The 18,598-nt window shown below is 52.0% G+C and overlaps 1 protein-coding gene across 2 annotated transcripts in view; it reads left to right on the top strand.

Moving 5' to 3' along the window:
- NATD1 (N-acetyltransferase domain containing 1) overlaps window positions 1-18,444 on the top strand; it is a 37,645-nt gene extending 19,201 nt beyond the window's left edge. The window contains exons 3-4 of one of the 2 annotated variants that reach the window (XM_073361882.2): window positions 4,776-4,894; window positions 13,633-18,444. In XM_073361882.2, the coding sequence (XP_073217983.1) occupies window positions 4,776-4,894; window positions 13,633-13,749 (236 nt within the window). In that variant the 3' untranslated portion in view covers window positions 13,750-18,444. Of the gene's footprint in view, window positions 1-4,775; window positions 4,895-12,804; window positions 13,269-13,632 lie in introns of those variants that run through there. The other variant, XM_073361881.2, reaches the window with a different exon arrangement.
- The last annotated feature ends 154 nt before the right edge of the window (window positions 18,445-18,598 follow it).

Genomic DNA, 18,598 nt, shown 5'->3' with positions numbered 1-18,598 from the left:
AGTAAACAACTCCATTTTCTACTACGTACTTGGGGCATAATTTTCAAAAAGTCAAACAACAGATGAAACACTCATTTCAAAAGTGTGAGTAAAAGCCTAACACTTCCTGAGAAGAAAGATGGCCTTGCACTTAAGGAGCTGGACTGAAACTTGGGCATCTTGGTTCAATTGCTGGCTCTGCAAATCCCTTATGGTCTGGTTCACCCATGTGCTTAAAGTTAAACATGTGTTCGCATGCTTGGCTGAATAAGGATGGTTTGCTAATCTGGGCCTCAGTTCCCTATCTTTAAAATGGGGATAGTAGGTTATTTCTCTGTGTATTCAGATTGGAAATCCTTCAAGGGTAAGACTGTCTCTTGTTAGGTGTGTGTACAGCACCTAGCAAAATGGGGCACCAGTCTTGGCTGGAGTGTCCAGTTGCTACTGTGATAACAAATACAAATATTCAATAAAGATGCTGCCCAGGCCATGGTTTCATATTTTAAGACCTCTTTTGCTGCAGTACTCTGTACGTGCATACACGCACATATACGTAATAGGTTTTTATAGAATGAGAAATGTAACTTTTCCCCCCGTTCTGCCACAGCTGAAAGGATTTTGCTTAAACTCTCCAAAAAATCAGCCAGAGACCATGGAAATTTTCAACCCCGAAGACGAGTGTGGTGGAAAGTTAGGAGCGTGTGAACAGAGCACTTATAACAAACTGTTTAAAGCCTTTAATTATAGGCTTTAAATTACTGGCTACTGGTGACTGCTTTAATTGGGGCCCTACCAAATTCACGGCCATGAAAAACGCAGCATGGACCGTGAAATCCGGTCTCCCCGTGAAATCTAGTGTTTTTGTGTGCTTTTACCCTATACTATACAGATTTCACGGGGGAGACCAGCGTTTCTTAAATTGGGGGTCCTGACCCAAAAGCGGGGGTGAAAGTCAGCTGGTACAGGCCAGTACAGCGTACCAGTAAAAAGTGGCAGCCAGGTACCAGCCCGTACTCAGCTGACGTTAAAGCACTGCCGTGGCAAAGGGCCACTTTAATGTCATTGGCCCTTTGCCCCCCCCCCCCGGCTGCTGACAGGGCTGGGGGGGCAAAAGGAGCGGCTGCCCCAGGGCTGCGATTTAAAAGGGCCCGGGGCTCCGGCCGCTGCTGCCACAACCCTGGGCCCTTTAAATCGCTGCTGGAGCCCCAGGCAGCATGGGCCAGGCAGTGTGGATGGGCTGGCTGGGGGACACTGGGGGAGGCATTTCTCAAGACATTCTTTCCTTTCCTGTTTGTTTTTCCTGACAGCCCCCTGTATTAAACTAAACCAATCTCATACAGTAAACACCCCAGTGTTCATAAATTATCACAGAGCAGCTCCAAATACATGACTGTTTGTTTCCTCCAGTGTGGGAGAATTGTGTATAATTTCCATCCCTGTTTTGCAGGTAGAGCTGGTTGAAGTCTTTACTGTGAACAATGGGCCTGATTCTCCATGTGGGTCATTCCACCAGTGCAGAACGAGTGTGCAAGGCTACTACTCTGTTTTCGTAGGGTCTTATTGCCACTTTGCGCTTCAGAAGATGCAGGGCAGTGGAGGATCAGGACCAGGATTCTCTATAAACTTAGTTGCCTTTCAGTCCATTTCCCAAGCCTGACTTCTTCAAGCGTAAAGGTTTGGCCAGAAACTGGAAAAGGTTGGCTTATTTAACTAGCAAAATGCGGCGTGAGCAGAGATAGGATTGCTCTCTGTCAAAACACCAGTGGGTAAACACCAGGGAGGGAGAAGAGCTATTTGAGTTAAAGGACAAAGTTGACTGAGAACAATTGGGGTTAAACTGGCTATGAAAACATTTAGGCTGGAAATTAGAAGAAATTTTCTAACCATCAGAGTGAGGTCCTAGAACAGCCTTGCAGCAGGAGTGGTGTGGGCCGGGAATCTAACTAGTTTTAAGATGGAGCTTGATAAGTTTGTGAATGGATTGATAAGACTGGATTGCCTGTGACAGCAGGAGACTGGACTCAGTGACCTCAGTGACTCCAGTCCTGTGTTCCTAAATAGCCAAGAATTTTCCATCTATCTGTTGTTTGTAAGCTCTTTGCTTCAGCTATTCGTGGCGTGTGATTGGTCACTCAGATGACATGGTATTGTTGTTACTCTCTAACTGGATGGTTAAAACTTTCTAAACGTGCAAATGACACGTGGTGAACCACAGTCGCTCTGCAGTGCCGGGTTTACAATGGCTCCATGGAGCCGGGCCCATGCTCAGAAGGGGCCCCAGCCTGCTCCACTTGCACTGCGCCCCAAGACCCCGCTGGCTCCCCCCGCCCACCACTTGCTCCTCTCCGCTCCTTGGCCCCACCCCCCTGCTCCTCTCAGCCCCCAGGCCGGACCCCAGGGCACCTCCACCTCCGGGCAGTCTCTGCTTCACACCACCTCTGGGGGCCCCCGTGTCTCCCTGGAGCTGAGCCACCTGGGACTGGTGCAGAAGCCTGGCCAGTCTTGGCCAGGTGGGGAGGGATGTCGGGGGGGCTTGGCTGGGCTGGGCCCCTCCAGGCAAATGCGTCTTGAGGGACCCCGGCCGGGGCAGGTCCTGGCCTGGCTGATCTCACCACTCCCGAGGGGCCAGAACGATTCCCTGCCCTGGGACCAGCCCTGGGCTGCGCTACTGGCTCAGCCCGGCAGACACGGTCACCTCCCAGCAGGGTCGGTGAGTGCGGCCGGGAGGCAGGGCTTGGGGGAGTGGGTCTGTGGGGAGTCTGGGGGGGGAGCTGGGCTGTGAGGGGGCGGGGAGGATCTGTGTGTGTTGGGGCACTAGGGAGTGGGGGTTCTGTGGGGGTGCTGGGCAGTTGTGGTGGGGCTGTGGGGCAAGGGGGCACTGGGCCCAGGTGGTAGTGTGCAGGGCGCTGGGCATTTGTGGGTGGGCCTGGGGGGGAGCACTGGGCATAGTGGGCCCGGGGAGGCTCTGGGCATAGGGAGTCAGGGGGTGTTGGGCAGGGGGGCGGGCTGTGTGGTGTGACATGGGCCTGCCCCCAAAGGGGAGGGTAATGCTGGCAGCACAGGGCCGGGCAGGCCACTGTGCGTCTGGCAGGCCACTGTGCGTCTGGCAACTGCCAGTTTGTAAATAGTGCCCTCGCCATGGACGGAGCTGGGCTTCCCCTGCCATGCCCCATTGCCCCTGGCTGACCCCTCGCTCCAGGTACTGACCTCCCCGCGCTATGCCCCATTGCCTCCATGGGGGCCCACAAATATGTTTGGTGCCAGGCCCACAGAAGGTTAATCTGGCCCTGTCGCTCTGGTGTGAGTTTTGTGAATTAATTTTCATTTGTACTAAAACGTGCAAAGCTTCAGGTATGGTAAACGCTTTCACAAATAACCGGTGGCATACTCACAATGTGACTTCATGTAGATCAGCCAGCTGCAACTGGCTGGTGAGGGAGACAGTCTTTTCTGATCCATCAGCTCTGTTTGTGGGTTTCAGAAACTTTCTTATGCACGGATGTCAAAATCTCTCTGTTCTGTCTAAATTACTATCAAATTGCAGTGCGTGAGCTGTTGCTGAGAAAATAATGGTAGTTGCCTTTACTTGCCTCCTGCACACACCGATATCTAATTTGGGTGTGCAAAATTCTACTCATTTGATGTGGGGGATTTTTTTTTTGACAGTTGTGCAAAATATCAGTCACTAACTTTTCTTCATCCCAGTAAGAATGAGTGAGTACCTGGGCCAGATCCTGCATAGTCCAGCCCAGTTTGTAATCACGCTCGCACAACATGGGTATGAAATGCTACCATTCTGATCTCGTAGTGTGTTATACTGATTTCTTAGGCCAGTGCAATGATTGCACAAGGGGGAGAGCCCTCTGTGTCTGGACTGGTGAACATTCATGACCATTCGGCAAGGCTGATCTAAATCCTTGGTTCAAATCCCTTTGAGAAACTTTAAGCATAACCTATGGAAATGCAGAATTCAAATGATTTCTCTTCTAATATTGGTCAAATCTCAGGATCTTTCAAATGTATCACACACCACTTTCCACGTACTGAGACCTTTTCCCTTGTATTTGAATTACGAAGAGAAATTAACAGTGTTGTTATTATATATTTGTCATGCATGTTTGTGTGCCACATTTGATCATGATTATAGATGGAAACATTTAATTTTTCCTGAGGGGTGTGTGTGTGTCTGTCTGTCTGTCTGTTTTCATTCACAGAAGAATTTTTATCCTCTACTAGATCCAAAGTGTTTGAAATGCCAGTTCTGGCTGCCAGATCAGAAAATGCTAGCAGATTTTATATGCCACAGGGGAAAAAAAATAATATATATTAGAGAGGAAAGATCTGTTTGTTAGGTCACCTAGTCCACCCATTCCCTCCCTCCCCCACAACCTCTAGCCAGCACAGGATTTGAACAATATTTGTACATATTACAAATCATTTCATCATAATATGGTAATTCAAGGCCTGGGGTGTGTGTGGTGGGGAAACCTCAAAGCTATCCCAGTAGGCCAGATCCTGCCCTCGGTTTCACCTCATTTCAATGAAATGGGGAATCGGTGTATAACTAGGAGCAAAATCTGAGCCATTGCATTCCAGTGTGCTAGACTGTGGTGGCCTCCTTCTGTTCCAACAAAGAGATGTTGCAAGCTCCTTCAGCAGAGCTGATCCCTAGATGCCAGGAGTTAGGACAGACACCCGTGCTAGCTTAGCATCACTGTGAGCTGCATTCACCCCGAGCAGAGAGTTCTATCCCCCAAGGCATTTCTGTAACTAAACTCCTGCCTTGCGTTCCGTAGGTTGCCACGACAGGGCAGTGCTGCTCTACGAGTACGTGGGGAAGAGGATAGTGGACTTGCAGCACACAGAGGTACCAGACGCCTACCGAGGAAGAGGAATAGCCAAGCACCTGGCTAAGGTACGACCCAACCAGCCTCTAGAGACATTTTGCCTTCCTTTATGGACTAATATTACTTCTCTCACAATAGCATTTAGAGACCAACTGAGATCAGGGCTCTGTTGCGCTGGGTGCTGTATGTATGCAGAGTGAGCAGCAGTCCCTGCCCCGGGGACCTTTCAGGCTAAAGGGACACGTTGGACAAAGGGTGGGAGAAGAAGCAGAGGCATAGAGATGTGAAGTGAGCTACCAACGGTCAGGCAGCAGATCGGTGGCAGAGCAAGGACAAGAAGCCAGATCCAGTGCCCTAACCCCTGCACCATGCTGCCTCTCAAATGGCTAAAAGCAGCGGTTTGCTTCTGCAGTGTTTAGAACTCACTCAAGTAACCCATTTGACACAAACTGTGAAACACGACCAGTTTAGAGCAAAAACCTTAGCATTTTTCCAAATCTTGGGGAAAAAAAAAACAAAAAAACCCTCACCTGGCTCTCTACCCCTCCCTCCCAAAAAATCCCCTCCATCTTGGAGGTTTGGATGCAAAGCAGAACACTTTGCAAAAAAAGTTGTGAAAATTGACATTCCTGAGCCACAAACTGAATCTGTGAACAGGCATTTTAATGAAATTTTGCAAAAAAAAAAAATAAAAATAAAGCCTTTTTGCCAGGGTCTGTTCCAGCCCAGGCCTGTGACTCCAGGGATTAGCACCATGTCCTTCCAGAAGGGTGGCATGCAGGAACACCAGAGAAAGGGGAGAGGCCATCTCAACAGGGGGTGGGTTGCACCAAAGTTGCCCAGAAACGCTCACTGGAAGGGCGCTGCAAAAAGCAAGCTGCCGAAGGAGCAAGGGGAGGCGTGGAGAGGCGCAGCAATGCTCAGAGCCAGGGGAGGCCATCTGGCCAATTAGGGCCTGCTCTAATAAATCCTGATGAACGGCCATGTTCCTTCCGCTCTCCTTTCCCAGCAGTTGGCCCAGCTGCCTTCGCGATTAGTGTGGTTGCTGACTTTTGGCAGTTTGCAATTTCAACCGCCCCAGGCTATGAAGGAATTTCTGCTTCGGGGCTAGTGCTTTTCCGCTGTTCCTGAATGCGTTACTCTCTGAAATGGCTTCTTCGCGCTGCTCTGTCCTTCGTCTTCTCGCTGGATCCTCTTTCTTGGCAGGAAATGTTCCTTTTCCTTTTCCTGCTCCGTCGGCTGAATCGGCCTCATATTGTTTCCTAACTCACATGCCTTGATGCACACGTCACTCCAATTGCTCTCTGCTGTGATCTTTCCATCTCTTCCCTGTAGTATAAAGAAAAGGAGGACTTGTGGCACCTTAGAGACTAACCAATTTATTTGAGCATGAGCTTTCGTGAGCTACAGCTCACTTCATCAGATGTTTACCGTGGAAACTGCAGCAGACTTTATATACACACAGAAATCATGAAACAATACCTCCTCCCACCCCACTGTCCTGCTGGTAATAGCTTATCTAAAGTGATCAACAGGTGGGCCATTTCCAGCACAAATCCAGGTTTTCTCACCCTCCACCCCCCCGACACAAATTCACTCTCCTGCTGGTGCTAGCCCATCCAAAGTGACAACTCTTTACATAATCAAGTCGGGCTATTTCCTGCATAGATCAAGGTTTTCTCACATCCCCCCCACCCCCATACACACACAAACTCACTCTCCTGCTGGTAATAGCTCATCTAAACTGACCATTCTCCAGGTTTAAATCCAAGTTAAACCAGAACATCTGGGGGGGGGGGTAGGAAAAAACAAGAGGAAACAGGCTACCTTGCATAATGACTTAGCCACTCCCAGTCTCTATTTAAGCCTAAATTAATAGTATCCAATTTGCAAATGAATTCCAATTCAGCAGTTTCTCGCTGGAGTCTGGATTTGAAGTTTTTTTGTTTTAAGATAGCGACCTTCATGTCTGTGATTGCGTGACCAGAGAGATTGAAGTGTTCTCCGACTGGTTTATGAATGTTATAATTCTTGACATCTGATTTGTGTCCATTTATTCTTTTACGTAGAGACTGTCCAGTTTGACCAATGTACATGGCAGAGGGGCATTGCTGGCACATGATGGCATAGATCACATTGGTGGATGTGCAGGTGAACGAGCCTCTGATAGTGTGGCTGATGTTATTAGGCCCTGTGATGGTGTCCCCTGAATAGATATGTGGGCACAATTGGCAACGGGCTTTGTTGCAAGGATAAGTTCCTGGGTTAGTGGTTCTGTTGTGTGGTATGTGGTTGTTGGTGAGTATTTGCTTCAGGTTGCGGGGCTGTCTGTAGGCAAGGACTGGCCTGTCTCCCAAGACTTGTGAGAGTGTTGGGTCATCCTTTAGGATAGGTTGTAGATCCTTAATAATGCGTTGGAGGGGTTTTAGTTGGGGGCTGAAGGTGACGGCTAGTGGCGTTCTGTTATTTTCTTTGTTAGGCCTGTCCTGTAGTAGGTAACTTCTGGGAACTCTTCTGGCTCTATCAATCTGTTTCTTTACTTCTGCAGGTGGGTATTGTAGTTGTAAGAAAGCTTGACAGAGATCTTGTAGGTGTTTGTCTCTGTCTGAGGGGTTGGAGCAAATGCGGTTGTATCGCAGAGCTTGGCTGTAGACGATGGATCGTGTGGTGTGGTCAGGGTGAAAGCTGGAGGCATGCAGGTAGGAATAGCGGTCAGTAGGTTTACGGTATAGGGTGGTGTTTATGTGAGACCAGAGCTGCGTTCCACGGTGCAAACGTGCTCTGGCTCCTGGCTTCTCCGGTGAGAGAATAACTTCCCTTGATTTATGTTCCTTCCCGTAGTGTAGACTCCTCAAGACCTTCTTTGTTGGCGTGCTGCAGTGTTATGGTGAGTCTGCTGCAGGGGTGGGGGTATCTCTCTCACACACAACCTTTTATTTCCCCCTTCCGTTTGCAGCTTTGGTTCAGGCTCTTCCTTCCCTGAGCCTCTTTGCTTCATTATTCTGTCACGCTAATGAGCCACTCTGCAGCGCAATGGATCCAAAGCATTCTGTGTCTGATCGCTGTATCTTCCCCATGCGCTGTATTTTCTAACATGTCAACAAAGCTTTGGAACGACACCCTTTGTCAAAGTGACGTTTTTGTGGGAGCAGAGCCAAACCACCCCAAATTACAGGCGCTGCGACCCTCACGTTAACCTCTCCTCCTTGCCCCTAATCTTGGTGTTCTTTGTTCATTTCGCTGATTCTTCCCCTTTAAGGTACCAAGAAGAAAAAAACAAAAACAAATCAGCCAACCAGCTTGCAATCGAAGGTTCCCATGGAGGATGGGACGTGCTGGGAATGCACAGGCATGGGGAATGAATGGATTTTTGATGATAAACTCCTTTCTTGTGGGCCTTCTGCGGGACGGAGTCTCTAGGGGCCGTGCTCGTGGCTCAGCTGTTTCTTCTGTTGCCTGATGCAATAATGTAGCTGGGGGCATGTTCCGTTCTCACTGGTGTCCTTCCTGTGTCATCACGGACTCTCAAAAGTGGCTGGCAAGTGTTTTGCCTCTTGCCTGTGTGTGTTGTGGGAAGGAGGACGGGGAGTTTTGTGTAGGCAGCAAGCTGGGGAGATGATAACTTTGGGGGGATCTGGTGTTGTGGGATTTGGAGTGGGGGGTTTTCAGCATTGCTGGGGGTTGGAGGAGTCCAGAGCCTATCACCCCGTCCTTAACAGAAGAAAAGCTTTGCGATGGTGGCTCTTCCCCCAATGTCTGATTTGAATGGGACTGTGATGGCCGCTCTGCAGAGCGTCCTCCTGTCTGCCCCATTCTCTCCAGGCTGCAATGCCAGGGATGTTCTCGGCTGCCTCCACGCCCTGGTTTCCCCCGGCACAAATCCCAGCTGGTGTTCCTCACTTCCTCCTTGGCTGATGCCCAAGCTGAGTTTGATTTGCGTGTACACCTCCAAGCTTACTCCTCCATGTCACAGTCTCCTCTCCCTTCCTCCAGACTGTCTGTGTGTATTTGCCCAGTCTGTTCATGCTCCATGTTCTAGGCCGGGGGACCCTCGAGCATGTTCTCTCACAACAGTGACCTTGGAAATGATCTCTTACCATTTTCTCATACTTTTTTCCTCCTCCCCCTGCCGTCCAGGGGTTACCAGCTCCTCTGTTACAAGCAGGGCTCCACGTTCAGTGGCACGAGCCTGCCTCTCTATTAGAAATCCTCTCACCCCCATCCTCTTGTAACCCACACACCTCCCGGGTGTGGTGTTCTATCCCAGCCAGTGGCACTGTGGACCACTTAGAGAGAAAGAGATTAATGACTCTGCTCCACAGCCTTAGCTAACAACCAGCCGGCTTTTAGCTCATGCAGTAGGGGCTCATGCACTGAGGTCCCAGGTTCGATCCCGACCGCCAACAACTGGGGTCTGTCGGTGTTACTCTCTCCTGCCTCCACCCATTCTGGATTTATGCTCATGATTTACTTTCCCCTTTGATGGCTTCAAGCAGCTTGATAGACATTCTCTGCTAAACTCCTCGTCTTCAGCTATTTCAGGAATGCTCTGCCCTCAAACTAAATTCCCTGGATATTAAGTTCCCTGCACCCCAGCCTGCCTGCCTCTGTGCTGGTTTCTTGAGGCCTAACTCAATCACTCATACACTCAATCACTCAATCACTTCCTTCTGCTTATTGTCCTACCCTACGTTCTCCCCCTCCTGGCAGCCTCTGCTTTCCCACTCCTTACTGCTACATCGATTCTCCCTCCAAGGCCACCGGTGACTTGTCTTTTATCTGGATTGCCTGCTGCAGGAGTTATGAGCCACGTCACCAGCACTGCTTAAGGAGTCCCACTCTCCCTGCTCCAACCAGGCCTCCAGGCGTTGAACCCTCTTTCTTCCAGGCAAGGCACCAATACTGCAGCATCCCAGTTAGGAACATAATCCCTAGAAGTTCTGTGCCTGGCCTTTCCTACCAGGCCTTTCAGCCTGCAGTGCAGGGCAGGGTTAAGTGGCTCCTCCTTATCGCATTGGCCCTAATAAAGAGTTGCTTTCCGCACTGCTGTAAATCTACAGGATGAAGCCCTGAAGTAAGTCTGTGCCTGCCCCCACAGCACTTGGTGTCTAAAGGCACAAGTACAGACAAATGGCACGTCTGCAGCAGCGTGGCCACCTGCGCTCGAGCGCTCCATGGACGCAGGGTGGGGGTACGTTCTCTGGGTTAGCTCCAGAGTGAGCAAGAAACATTGGGCCCTGCTAGATCTCACTGCTGGGCTCTGTCCCTGGTGGGTACCAGCCAGCCCCGTTACAAACCTAGGATCGCCCTGGCTACAGACTGTGTTACCACCAACCTTCTCTTTGGGGCGGGTCCCTCACTGCTTCCACCCGCTCTTCCCAGTCCTAGAGCACGCTCCCCTCTGCGAGCGGGGAGTGTTAGCCTGGTGATTTCGGAGCTTGCTCCCTGCTCTGCTTCCCCGACCCATCCACTCCTCCTCCATGAGGCAAACCTGTTTGCAAGGCCCGGGCCCTGTGTGGCAGGGAACGTGGCCTGCTGCATACGTTCCTAATTCCTGCCGTGCCCACTCTCCCCTCCTGCCGCGCTTGCCCATTCACACCCGCCCTGCTGCATTCCCCATACTCCCTGCTGTACGTGCCCCTTGCTCGTCCCCTGCCTGCTGCTGAACGACTGAGATGCTCAGCCAGCTCGTGATCGTTGTTCGTCATTTATTGTTTCTCCCGTAAAGCTGTACCTCTCCCACCCACTGCTTGGCTCCTGGAGCGTGTGGCTCCTGCCCTGGGGGAGAGCCGTTGGCAGGGACAGTAAGACAGGGGAGCAGTTTTGCAGGACAACTCTCCTCTTCCAGTAGATATTGTAAAGCCTCGCGCATGTTGAGAACAGCCTGCCCCACCTTGGATGCAGATGGAGCTGGCGCCCAGCAAGTGGGTGTCTCTTTGGCTTTTGGGAGGCTTCTCAAATTGCAAAGGCGGAGGGGCGCTAGTTTGGAGTCTCTGAGCAGCACTTCCCTGACGTGTCTAGTACTCATTACTGAGGCACTTGTCGCTAGCCTCTGTTTGCCAGAAGCTGGGAATGAGCGACAGGGGATGGATCACTTGACGATTGTCTGTTCTGTTCATTCCCTCAGAAGCACCTGGCATTGGCCACTGTCAGAAGCTAGATTACTGGGCTGGATGGCCAGTATGGCCGTTTTTATGTTCACTTGGCTTCCCACCGGGTTTTCCAAGCTCGGGGAACGAGGTGAGGTGTATCCTTCAGAGATAAGCAGGCTGCCCCAGAAACACCCCCACATGAACTTCTTAAGTGACACTGCACCTCTGCTCCATCAGCAGAGAGATGCCCCTTTTACCCTTCTTGGCACTGTTGGAAGCCCTGTTTTGTTCCTGGCATCTGACAGCTTGGCATGATTGTCCCCTAGCCAGGCCGGGAAGAGGGTCCCTATAGAATCACAGCCATGTAATGGAAGCAGGGACTTAACTCTTGCTCTGTTGGCTGGGAGACAGTTCACTCCACATGCTCCACTTCAGGCACAGGGGGCTCTCAGCAGCTGGTTTCTGTGATGAGTGACTGATGACTCTGTGACCAGCCAGCCGAGTTCTCGTCCTTCTCGGGCACTGGCTATAGGTATGGAAATCTGCACTCAGGGGTTCCTATTTCTGGCCTCCAAATGCTGTTGGGCAAGTCCCATCACAGCCAGCTACTAATCCAGCCGCCTCCTCTTTCCATCTGAAAATAAAAATACCCTGCTTCTATCCCAGCAGCTCAGATTGGCCCCAGAGAGCGGACGCGGGAGGGATGGTATGAGTATGGGACTAGCAGCCAGGAACTAAGGGCTCCATTCTCCCACTGCAGCACACAAGTCACTCCCTTTGACCTTCAGGAGCCATAACTCCTATCCTGAGCCCTAATTCCGGCTTTGACCTGATTGGGTGAGTGGCCTTGAGCAAGGCCCTTTACTTCCGTGCCTCAGTTTCTCCCTGTAAAAAGGGCCTACCGATCTACAGGAGTACGTCGGGGTGAATTACATAAATGCCTATAAAGAGTGTTGCAGATGAAAGCTCAATATCCTTGCAACGGGCCTGATTCTGATCTGTCATAAAGCTTGAAGCCAATAGAGTTATAGAGGCACAAGAATAGACTCAGGCCCCCTGCACAATCCATGCCTCTCCTGCAGAGGTTGCTAGATAGGGAGGGTAAATCCTTCTTTATGCTGCAGTTCACACACGTCTCTTACAGCTGCCAGTGTTCGGCTGTAGGTGTTTGTGGGGGTGATCCCGCATCTTGGGTCAGATGAAGCCCTTTTTCCTTCCCACCTCAGAACGTGTGCCCTTTCTACTCCAGCTGGACAGGTTTAATCGCATCATCTGTGAATCTACGTCCAAAAATAAAACGGGGGGGAGGAGCAACTGTCAACTTTCTTTCCCCTCCCCCCACATGCCCACAACCCGGGACAGAGAGGATTAGGAGAACACGTGAGGGGCTGTCAGCTGCCCTGGCCATGTGGGAGTTCGCTCGCCCTCTCCAGCACTGCTTCATGGCAGGGGCAAAGGGGCAGTGGATGGGGATTTCTCTCTGTATATGTCTTTGATGGAGGGTGGGTCGCTTTGAACCCAGCACATGGGACCAGCTCTGTTAAACTGACGGTCCAGGCACAGAGCTGACAGCTAGCTTACTGCTTTTCTGCTTGTACCCTCCAGGGACTGCAGGTGCAGAGAGCAGTAATCCCGCTGCCTCCCTCCCCTCTGCATCACACAGAGGGGAGATGGGGACAACTAGCAGCTTCCTTTGTCTGCATGAGGCCAGGGAAGAGGGGAAGGGATGCTGCTACCTCTGAAAGGGGCAGGGACTTTCCCAGCCTGATGGGAAGCAGCAGCAGGCGGGTTCCTAGCTCTGGGGGGGGGGGGGGGAGGGAGTTTGCCCATTCCCGTCCCCATTCTCGGCTAAAACCACATTTGTTTTTTTCCTCTCATGCACGCAGCGGTGGGTCTGTCTGCCACTGCAGCATCTGCTGCAAGAGCAACTTCGCTGCTACCCCTGGAGGGGGCTCCAATGCCGGGGGGCTCTCCCCACCAGCAGCGCTTCATGTGTGGGAAAGGGGGAGAAGGCTGGGGCAGCGAGACACACAGGCCAGCTTCATACAGGCACGCAGCAGGCTCAGTGAGAGTCAATGGGCTGTTCCCGCCGCAGGGGCCCCCGACCCCAAACGTGGGGGGAGGGGGGACTCTGTGAGTTACCAGCAAACTGTCCCTTGTAAGGGGCCTTTGCAGCGTAACGCAAGTGCCAGGCTGTCCCCCGATGGCTGTCCATTCCGGGCAGCGGCTACATGGGCCCCCCCTCCGCTGACAGGAGTGGCTGGCGCAGGAGGGAGTGGCTGCTGGTTCGGCTGATTTCCACATAGTCCTGAGGAAGCATAGATTATGGCTGCTCCACCTCCAAAGCCCCATCTCTGCTGCGCCCCGAGGGGCGGTTGCTGGGGGCAGAGTCCAGCTTTTCTGCCCCAGGTTGCTCCTCTTGCTCCTCACCCCAGAGGGGAGCATGTGGCCTACTGCCTGGCACTGGGGGCCGTCATTGAAACGGCTCGGCATGCCCAGGATTGAGAGATGGCCAGATGCGGGCAGGTTTCCCTTCATGGCACCAGCCCGAAGGGCCCCAGCTCTCAAGGAGTCCTGAGGTAACTTCCCTGGTGCTAGGGCCGCTCCCCCCTGCATGGTCACAGTCAGTCGGGTGTGAGCTGGGATCCCGTTGTAGCTCGCTCCAAGGGGAGTGTGGCATTTGTAAACCCATCTGTCCTCTCTTGTGGTTCTAGGCAGCCCTGGACTTTGTGGTCGAAGAGGACCTGCGAGCTCACCTGACGTGCTGGTACATTCAGAAATACGTCAAGGAGAACCCCCTGCCGCAATACCTGGAACACTTACAGCCTTAAGGCAGGAGGCTGCAGAGCCCGGACTCCTCTGGCAGTAGCACGCCCTGCCCCTGACTGTCTGATGCAGCCTTCGCTTCTGCGCGGTCTCAGGAAGCCCCACGCGCTCTCAGAATCCTTATTTTTTTAAGTGCGGACGTGGGGGCTGCGACCCTCCCAAATAGCGCCTGGGCCCTAGTAACGCACGGCAGCCGGGCCCTTCCACAGCTGGGCTGGCTCAGGGTTCTGTTGACAGCAGGCTCCCCTGTCACCGTGCCACGGGGTGGAAGGCGATGGCATCTGTCGGCCTCCTTCAGCAACGTCCTCACCCCTCGTCGAAAGCAAGAAGCTGGCGGGCGGAGTCGGCTTGGGGTAGCCATTGGGCTCCACCTCTCCTCCAGGAATGTGCGGGGCTGCTGCAGATGAAGCCAACCTGAGCTGAAGGGGGATTGTGGAGAGGGACAGGGTCTTACCCACCTTTCATCATGGAGGGGACGGAAGAGTCCGATGATAAAGCGTGACAAGCCAGTCGGTGCCATTTGCTGTGTGGGCTGGAGCTGGAAAGGATCGAGTCCGGCCGGTTAGCTCTCTTCGGGCAAAGCAAGGCGCATTAGCATCAAGTCCCAGAGGGTGGAGGATTGGGTCTTAGGGGACTCTCTCTGCATGCTCCAGAGACACTGGGGCCTGGATGCCTTCTGTCCCAGAAAGGGGACCAATGTGAGATGGTCTGTGGTCAGCCTCCGTCAGGGCGGGCAGCATCATGTAGGGGTGCTGAAGAGCAGTTGCTCAGCCCAGACCTCCTTTCAGAAGTCCAGTGGCTTGAGGTGTGGGCAAGGGAAGGGAGATTATAAACTTTGTTACTCCGTCAGGGGCAGGAGTGTTTTGAGCCAGTCTGTCATTTTGCTGGATCCTCAACTCCGGCCTGAAGTGGGGGATGAGACGTTTCCCTGCTGGGGCTGGAGCAGTAACAGGCAGCTGGGAGAAAAGCAGAGGTGGCTGGAGCACACCCTAGGAATACCTGCCATCACCATGGGCTTTGCCTCTCTGCCTCTTTCGGATTCCAAGTGGAGGTGAGTGACAAGGAAGGGACAGAAGCACCATCAGCAAGGGGAAGGCAGGGGTCCCGTGGATGAGCTAAGCAGGCTCCACCATCCCAGCCAACCGCACAAACGTACACGCCACGCCGAGCCAAGCAGGACATGGATCCTTGAGGTGTTCAGGCCACGCCGGGGGGAGGGAGAAGGGAATGCGTCCAATCCCCGTGGAGAAGCAGGGGTGAGGCTGTTGCACTCAATGCCAAATGCTGCCTCCCCAGCCCAAGCTCTGCTCTTCCACTGACTTACTGAGGCTTTGGGAGGCTGGGGTCAGGAGCAGAATGTCCCTGCAGGGCAGGGGTCAGGGAGACAGATGCGGTGCGTCTGCTCCCACCGCTGCTCAGTAAATAGCATAGGCCTGGGGTTTGCCCAGGGATCACTCAGTGGTCACTTCCCTCTCTGCTCCCCTGCCCAGCATTGTCAGCTAAACCCTACTGCTAGGGAACCCAGGCACCCTGGCAGCTGAATCCAAGAGCTGCCCGCCCAAGCGAAAGGTGTCCGACTTTTGTCCTCCCCTTTTAGCGCAGCAGCGGGTGGCTGACATGCCAGACAGGGAGCAAGGGGCATGTTCTGCTCCATCCCAGTCTCACACTGATCATTTAGACTTTGGGGTGTGTGGGGGGGGGGTTACCCTTCAGGAAACTCTCAGTGCTCGGGATGTGGAGGGCCACACTCTGCTCCAAGTCACACGGGGCACCATCAGGAAAGTCACTGGGGTTGCCTGGGTGAAACTTGTAGCAGACTCTCCCCCAGCACCCTCAGTTAGCTCACCCTGCTGATGTAGAATGGCTGCAGTCAACTGCAAGGAGCCCCTGTATTTATATTAGGCTAAATCCTGAGGGGTGCTGAGTATTGCCAACACCCGTTGACTCTAGCAGAAATTGCAACACCACTTTGGAGTTGACCCTATTATTATCTCTGGGCCAGATCGTGAAGGCCAAAGTCCTAAACTCCTAATGGAGGCCTGGCCTATGCGATCTCATTTGCTTTTGTTGGACATTATATATGTCTTCTGGCATTAATTCGAGTTGCTATTTTCTTCAGTTACTCTGTTTTTAAATTAACCCTTCTGGTGCTGGCTTCTGCTGCAGAGACAGACCAGTCAGTAGAGCTTCTCTGAAATGCTATTATTCCCTCTCTCACCCGTCATGCAATGCCGTACCTAGGAAGCAAGGGAGGTCTGTTTTGTCCTGTGCACAGGCATGTGAGGCAGTGAAGAAGCAGATCAAGAGTTCCTGCTAACCAGCCCCTCACTACTGCTCCCAGGCTGTTCGGCCACAGCCGGGGCACCACCCGTTTCTGTTTGGCATGTGGGGAAGAAATAACCCAGTTCAGATATTGAACCATGGCTATGCACGGCTTGCACCCTCACATCCTGCTGCTGCATCAGTGGTTGGTGACTGTGCATCTGTGTGCCATATCCTCCCCTATTGACAAGATGTTGTCCCATTATCACTCAGCATCATGGCACTGAGAGGCCCAAACTATAGCCAGGGCTCATTAAGTATCTTTCAGGACACTAGATAGACTTCAGAGAACCAGGGAATGGCACTCAGGAGAGGTGTCGATGCTGTTCTCTGCATGACAGAGCACCCACGGGGTAGGTGTTTCAGGCAATTGATAGTGTGATATGGAGCCTTTCACCGCTTGGCCATATTCAAATCCACCCTACTTTGGTAGTGTCTGAAAGTTACAATCTGATCACTGCTCAGGGGTCTAAGAGAAACGAGATGGGTGGAGAGAGGATTCCAGTTCTGTTCCTGGAACCTAAGCTCAAGCCCACTGCAGTCAATGGATAGACTCTTGTTGACTTCACTAGACCGTGGTTCAGCAGCGCAGAACAGGTGTCCTCATCGCTGGCTGCTCAGCTGGTCTCTTTGGTAGCAGTCTCAGCAGAGCATCCAGTGACTGAATCAGAATGAAGACTGAACTATCCTCCTTAGACTCCAGGCCAAGGTTGAGGCCCCGTGTGGGGGCTACAGGGCAGGTAGTCGGCCTTGCTGCCAACCAGACTGTATCTGTTCTGCAGACCTAGGACTTCAGACACCAGGGCTGGCACCAGCAGTTCCTTCACTCATCTTAAAATGACAGGTTGAAATCTAACTGGCTTGGTTTAGCTGACAATGCTCCGATATCATCCTTCCTTGTCGCTGTCTCAGCTTCATACCCCTCCCCCCACCCGCAACATCGTTGGCTGGAATAACCCCTCAAACCTGTCACAACACCAGCTTCCAAAGTGAATGGACCTTTGTCCTGTCTAACGAGGCCGATGACAGTGACAGAAATGCCTCTGATTCATGCTGTCCGTGGTAGTATATTGTTGGAGAGACCGCCCTGAACTTCTCCATGCTTCAGATGCCGGGGGCCTTGACTGCTGCTTCTAGGAAATCGTAGGGGGAATCTGAAAAGCAGCATGGGTACAGAGTTAAAGGCCCAGTGCTCATGCGGAATCTAAGGTGCTACACACTAGAGTTGTGTTTGGCAAAATACAGATAAGGCCTAGTTAAGATGGGCACGGGCAGATCTGGCTGCATCAAAACTGAAGAATGGTAGAACTGCCCTGCTCATCCCCATCTCCTGAGAAGACACTATTGTAACAGTGGTCCAGCAGAGTTGCTTGAGACTTGCCCACATGGCTGCCTCGTAGAAGCAAAGTGCTGGACCACCCCCATCATGGAAAACCTCATCCCACTTTTGGTGTTAACTTCTCTCGGGTGTACAGCTTCCAGACATGCAAAGTTATGTCTCCTGCTGGAATGCCCACGGGAGGACTATGGTGTTATCATTATCACATATTACGCTATTGAGCTATTTCCCTGGGAACCTTGGGCCTCCTAGATCAGATCGAGATTGGCCACCCCTGCCTTAAAACAAGCGCACTACAGGGACTTGCTGCTGCTTCACTCTGAGGTGCTGTCACCATTTCCGTTTCTGATCCCATAGAGACATTTGACAGTGTTTGTGCTCACAGTTCTACTGCTGTATCCATCCACCACCTTTCATTTCTGGTATTATTTGACGTTTGGGAATAGCAATACCTACTAGCCAAGGCAAGTCATTGGTGCTGCTGCAGTCCTCCGTGCTACAGTAATCCATCATTGGCAGCTGGATGTGACTTGCAGGTCCCTGGTGATGGAAGACTCCCCCTACTCCGCTTCCGTCACCCATCCTTTCCTAGCTCATCCCTGTGGGAAGGAGTCCCCCCCACACACACACACCTTGTGATGCTCGATGGTGCTGATTGAACTTGGGGGATCTCAGACTCCTAGACGTTCTTAGAACAAGAATGGGAAAGTGATTTCAGGTGTGTGTTGAGATCACAAAGCTCATTTGAACTAAAGACCTAAGGACTCTATAGGACATTGTCAAACTGACTTCCGTGTCAACCAATTTGAAGCTCCCTCTTTCTTGTATGGCCTCCAGTGTTGTGTTTCCTTCTGTCTAGGGTTGTGTTTTTTTTCCTGTTGAATTAAGTGGTAACTATGTGCCTTTCCTACTCAGGACCTGACACAAATGACCTTTCTGCTTTCATTTGTGTCTAACATTCTCCCTCCCTATCTGTCATACTATTAAACATGAACATATTGCATGGAATACAATACAATAAAAGGTGTGGCTTAACCAATCTGCATTGATGGGGGCTGCTCCTACTTTGGGGAAAGGGATGGATATTTTTGCAATTTTTGCACTGGGACTTGGGAAATCCGGGTTCAATCCCTGACACTGTCACAAAATCCTGGTGTGTGACTTTGGGCTGGTCACGGTTTGTGCCTCCATTT

This window comes from Lepidochelys kempii, chromosome 10 (assembly GCF_965140285.1).
Source record: "Lepidochelys kempii isolate rLepKem1 chromosome 10, rLepKem1.hap1, whole genome shotgun sequence".
NCBI lineage: Eukaryota > Metazoa > Chordata > Testudines > Cheloniidae > Lepidochelys > Lepidochelys kempii.
This window is presented reverse-complemented; position numbering and strand designations above follow the sequence as displayed.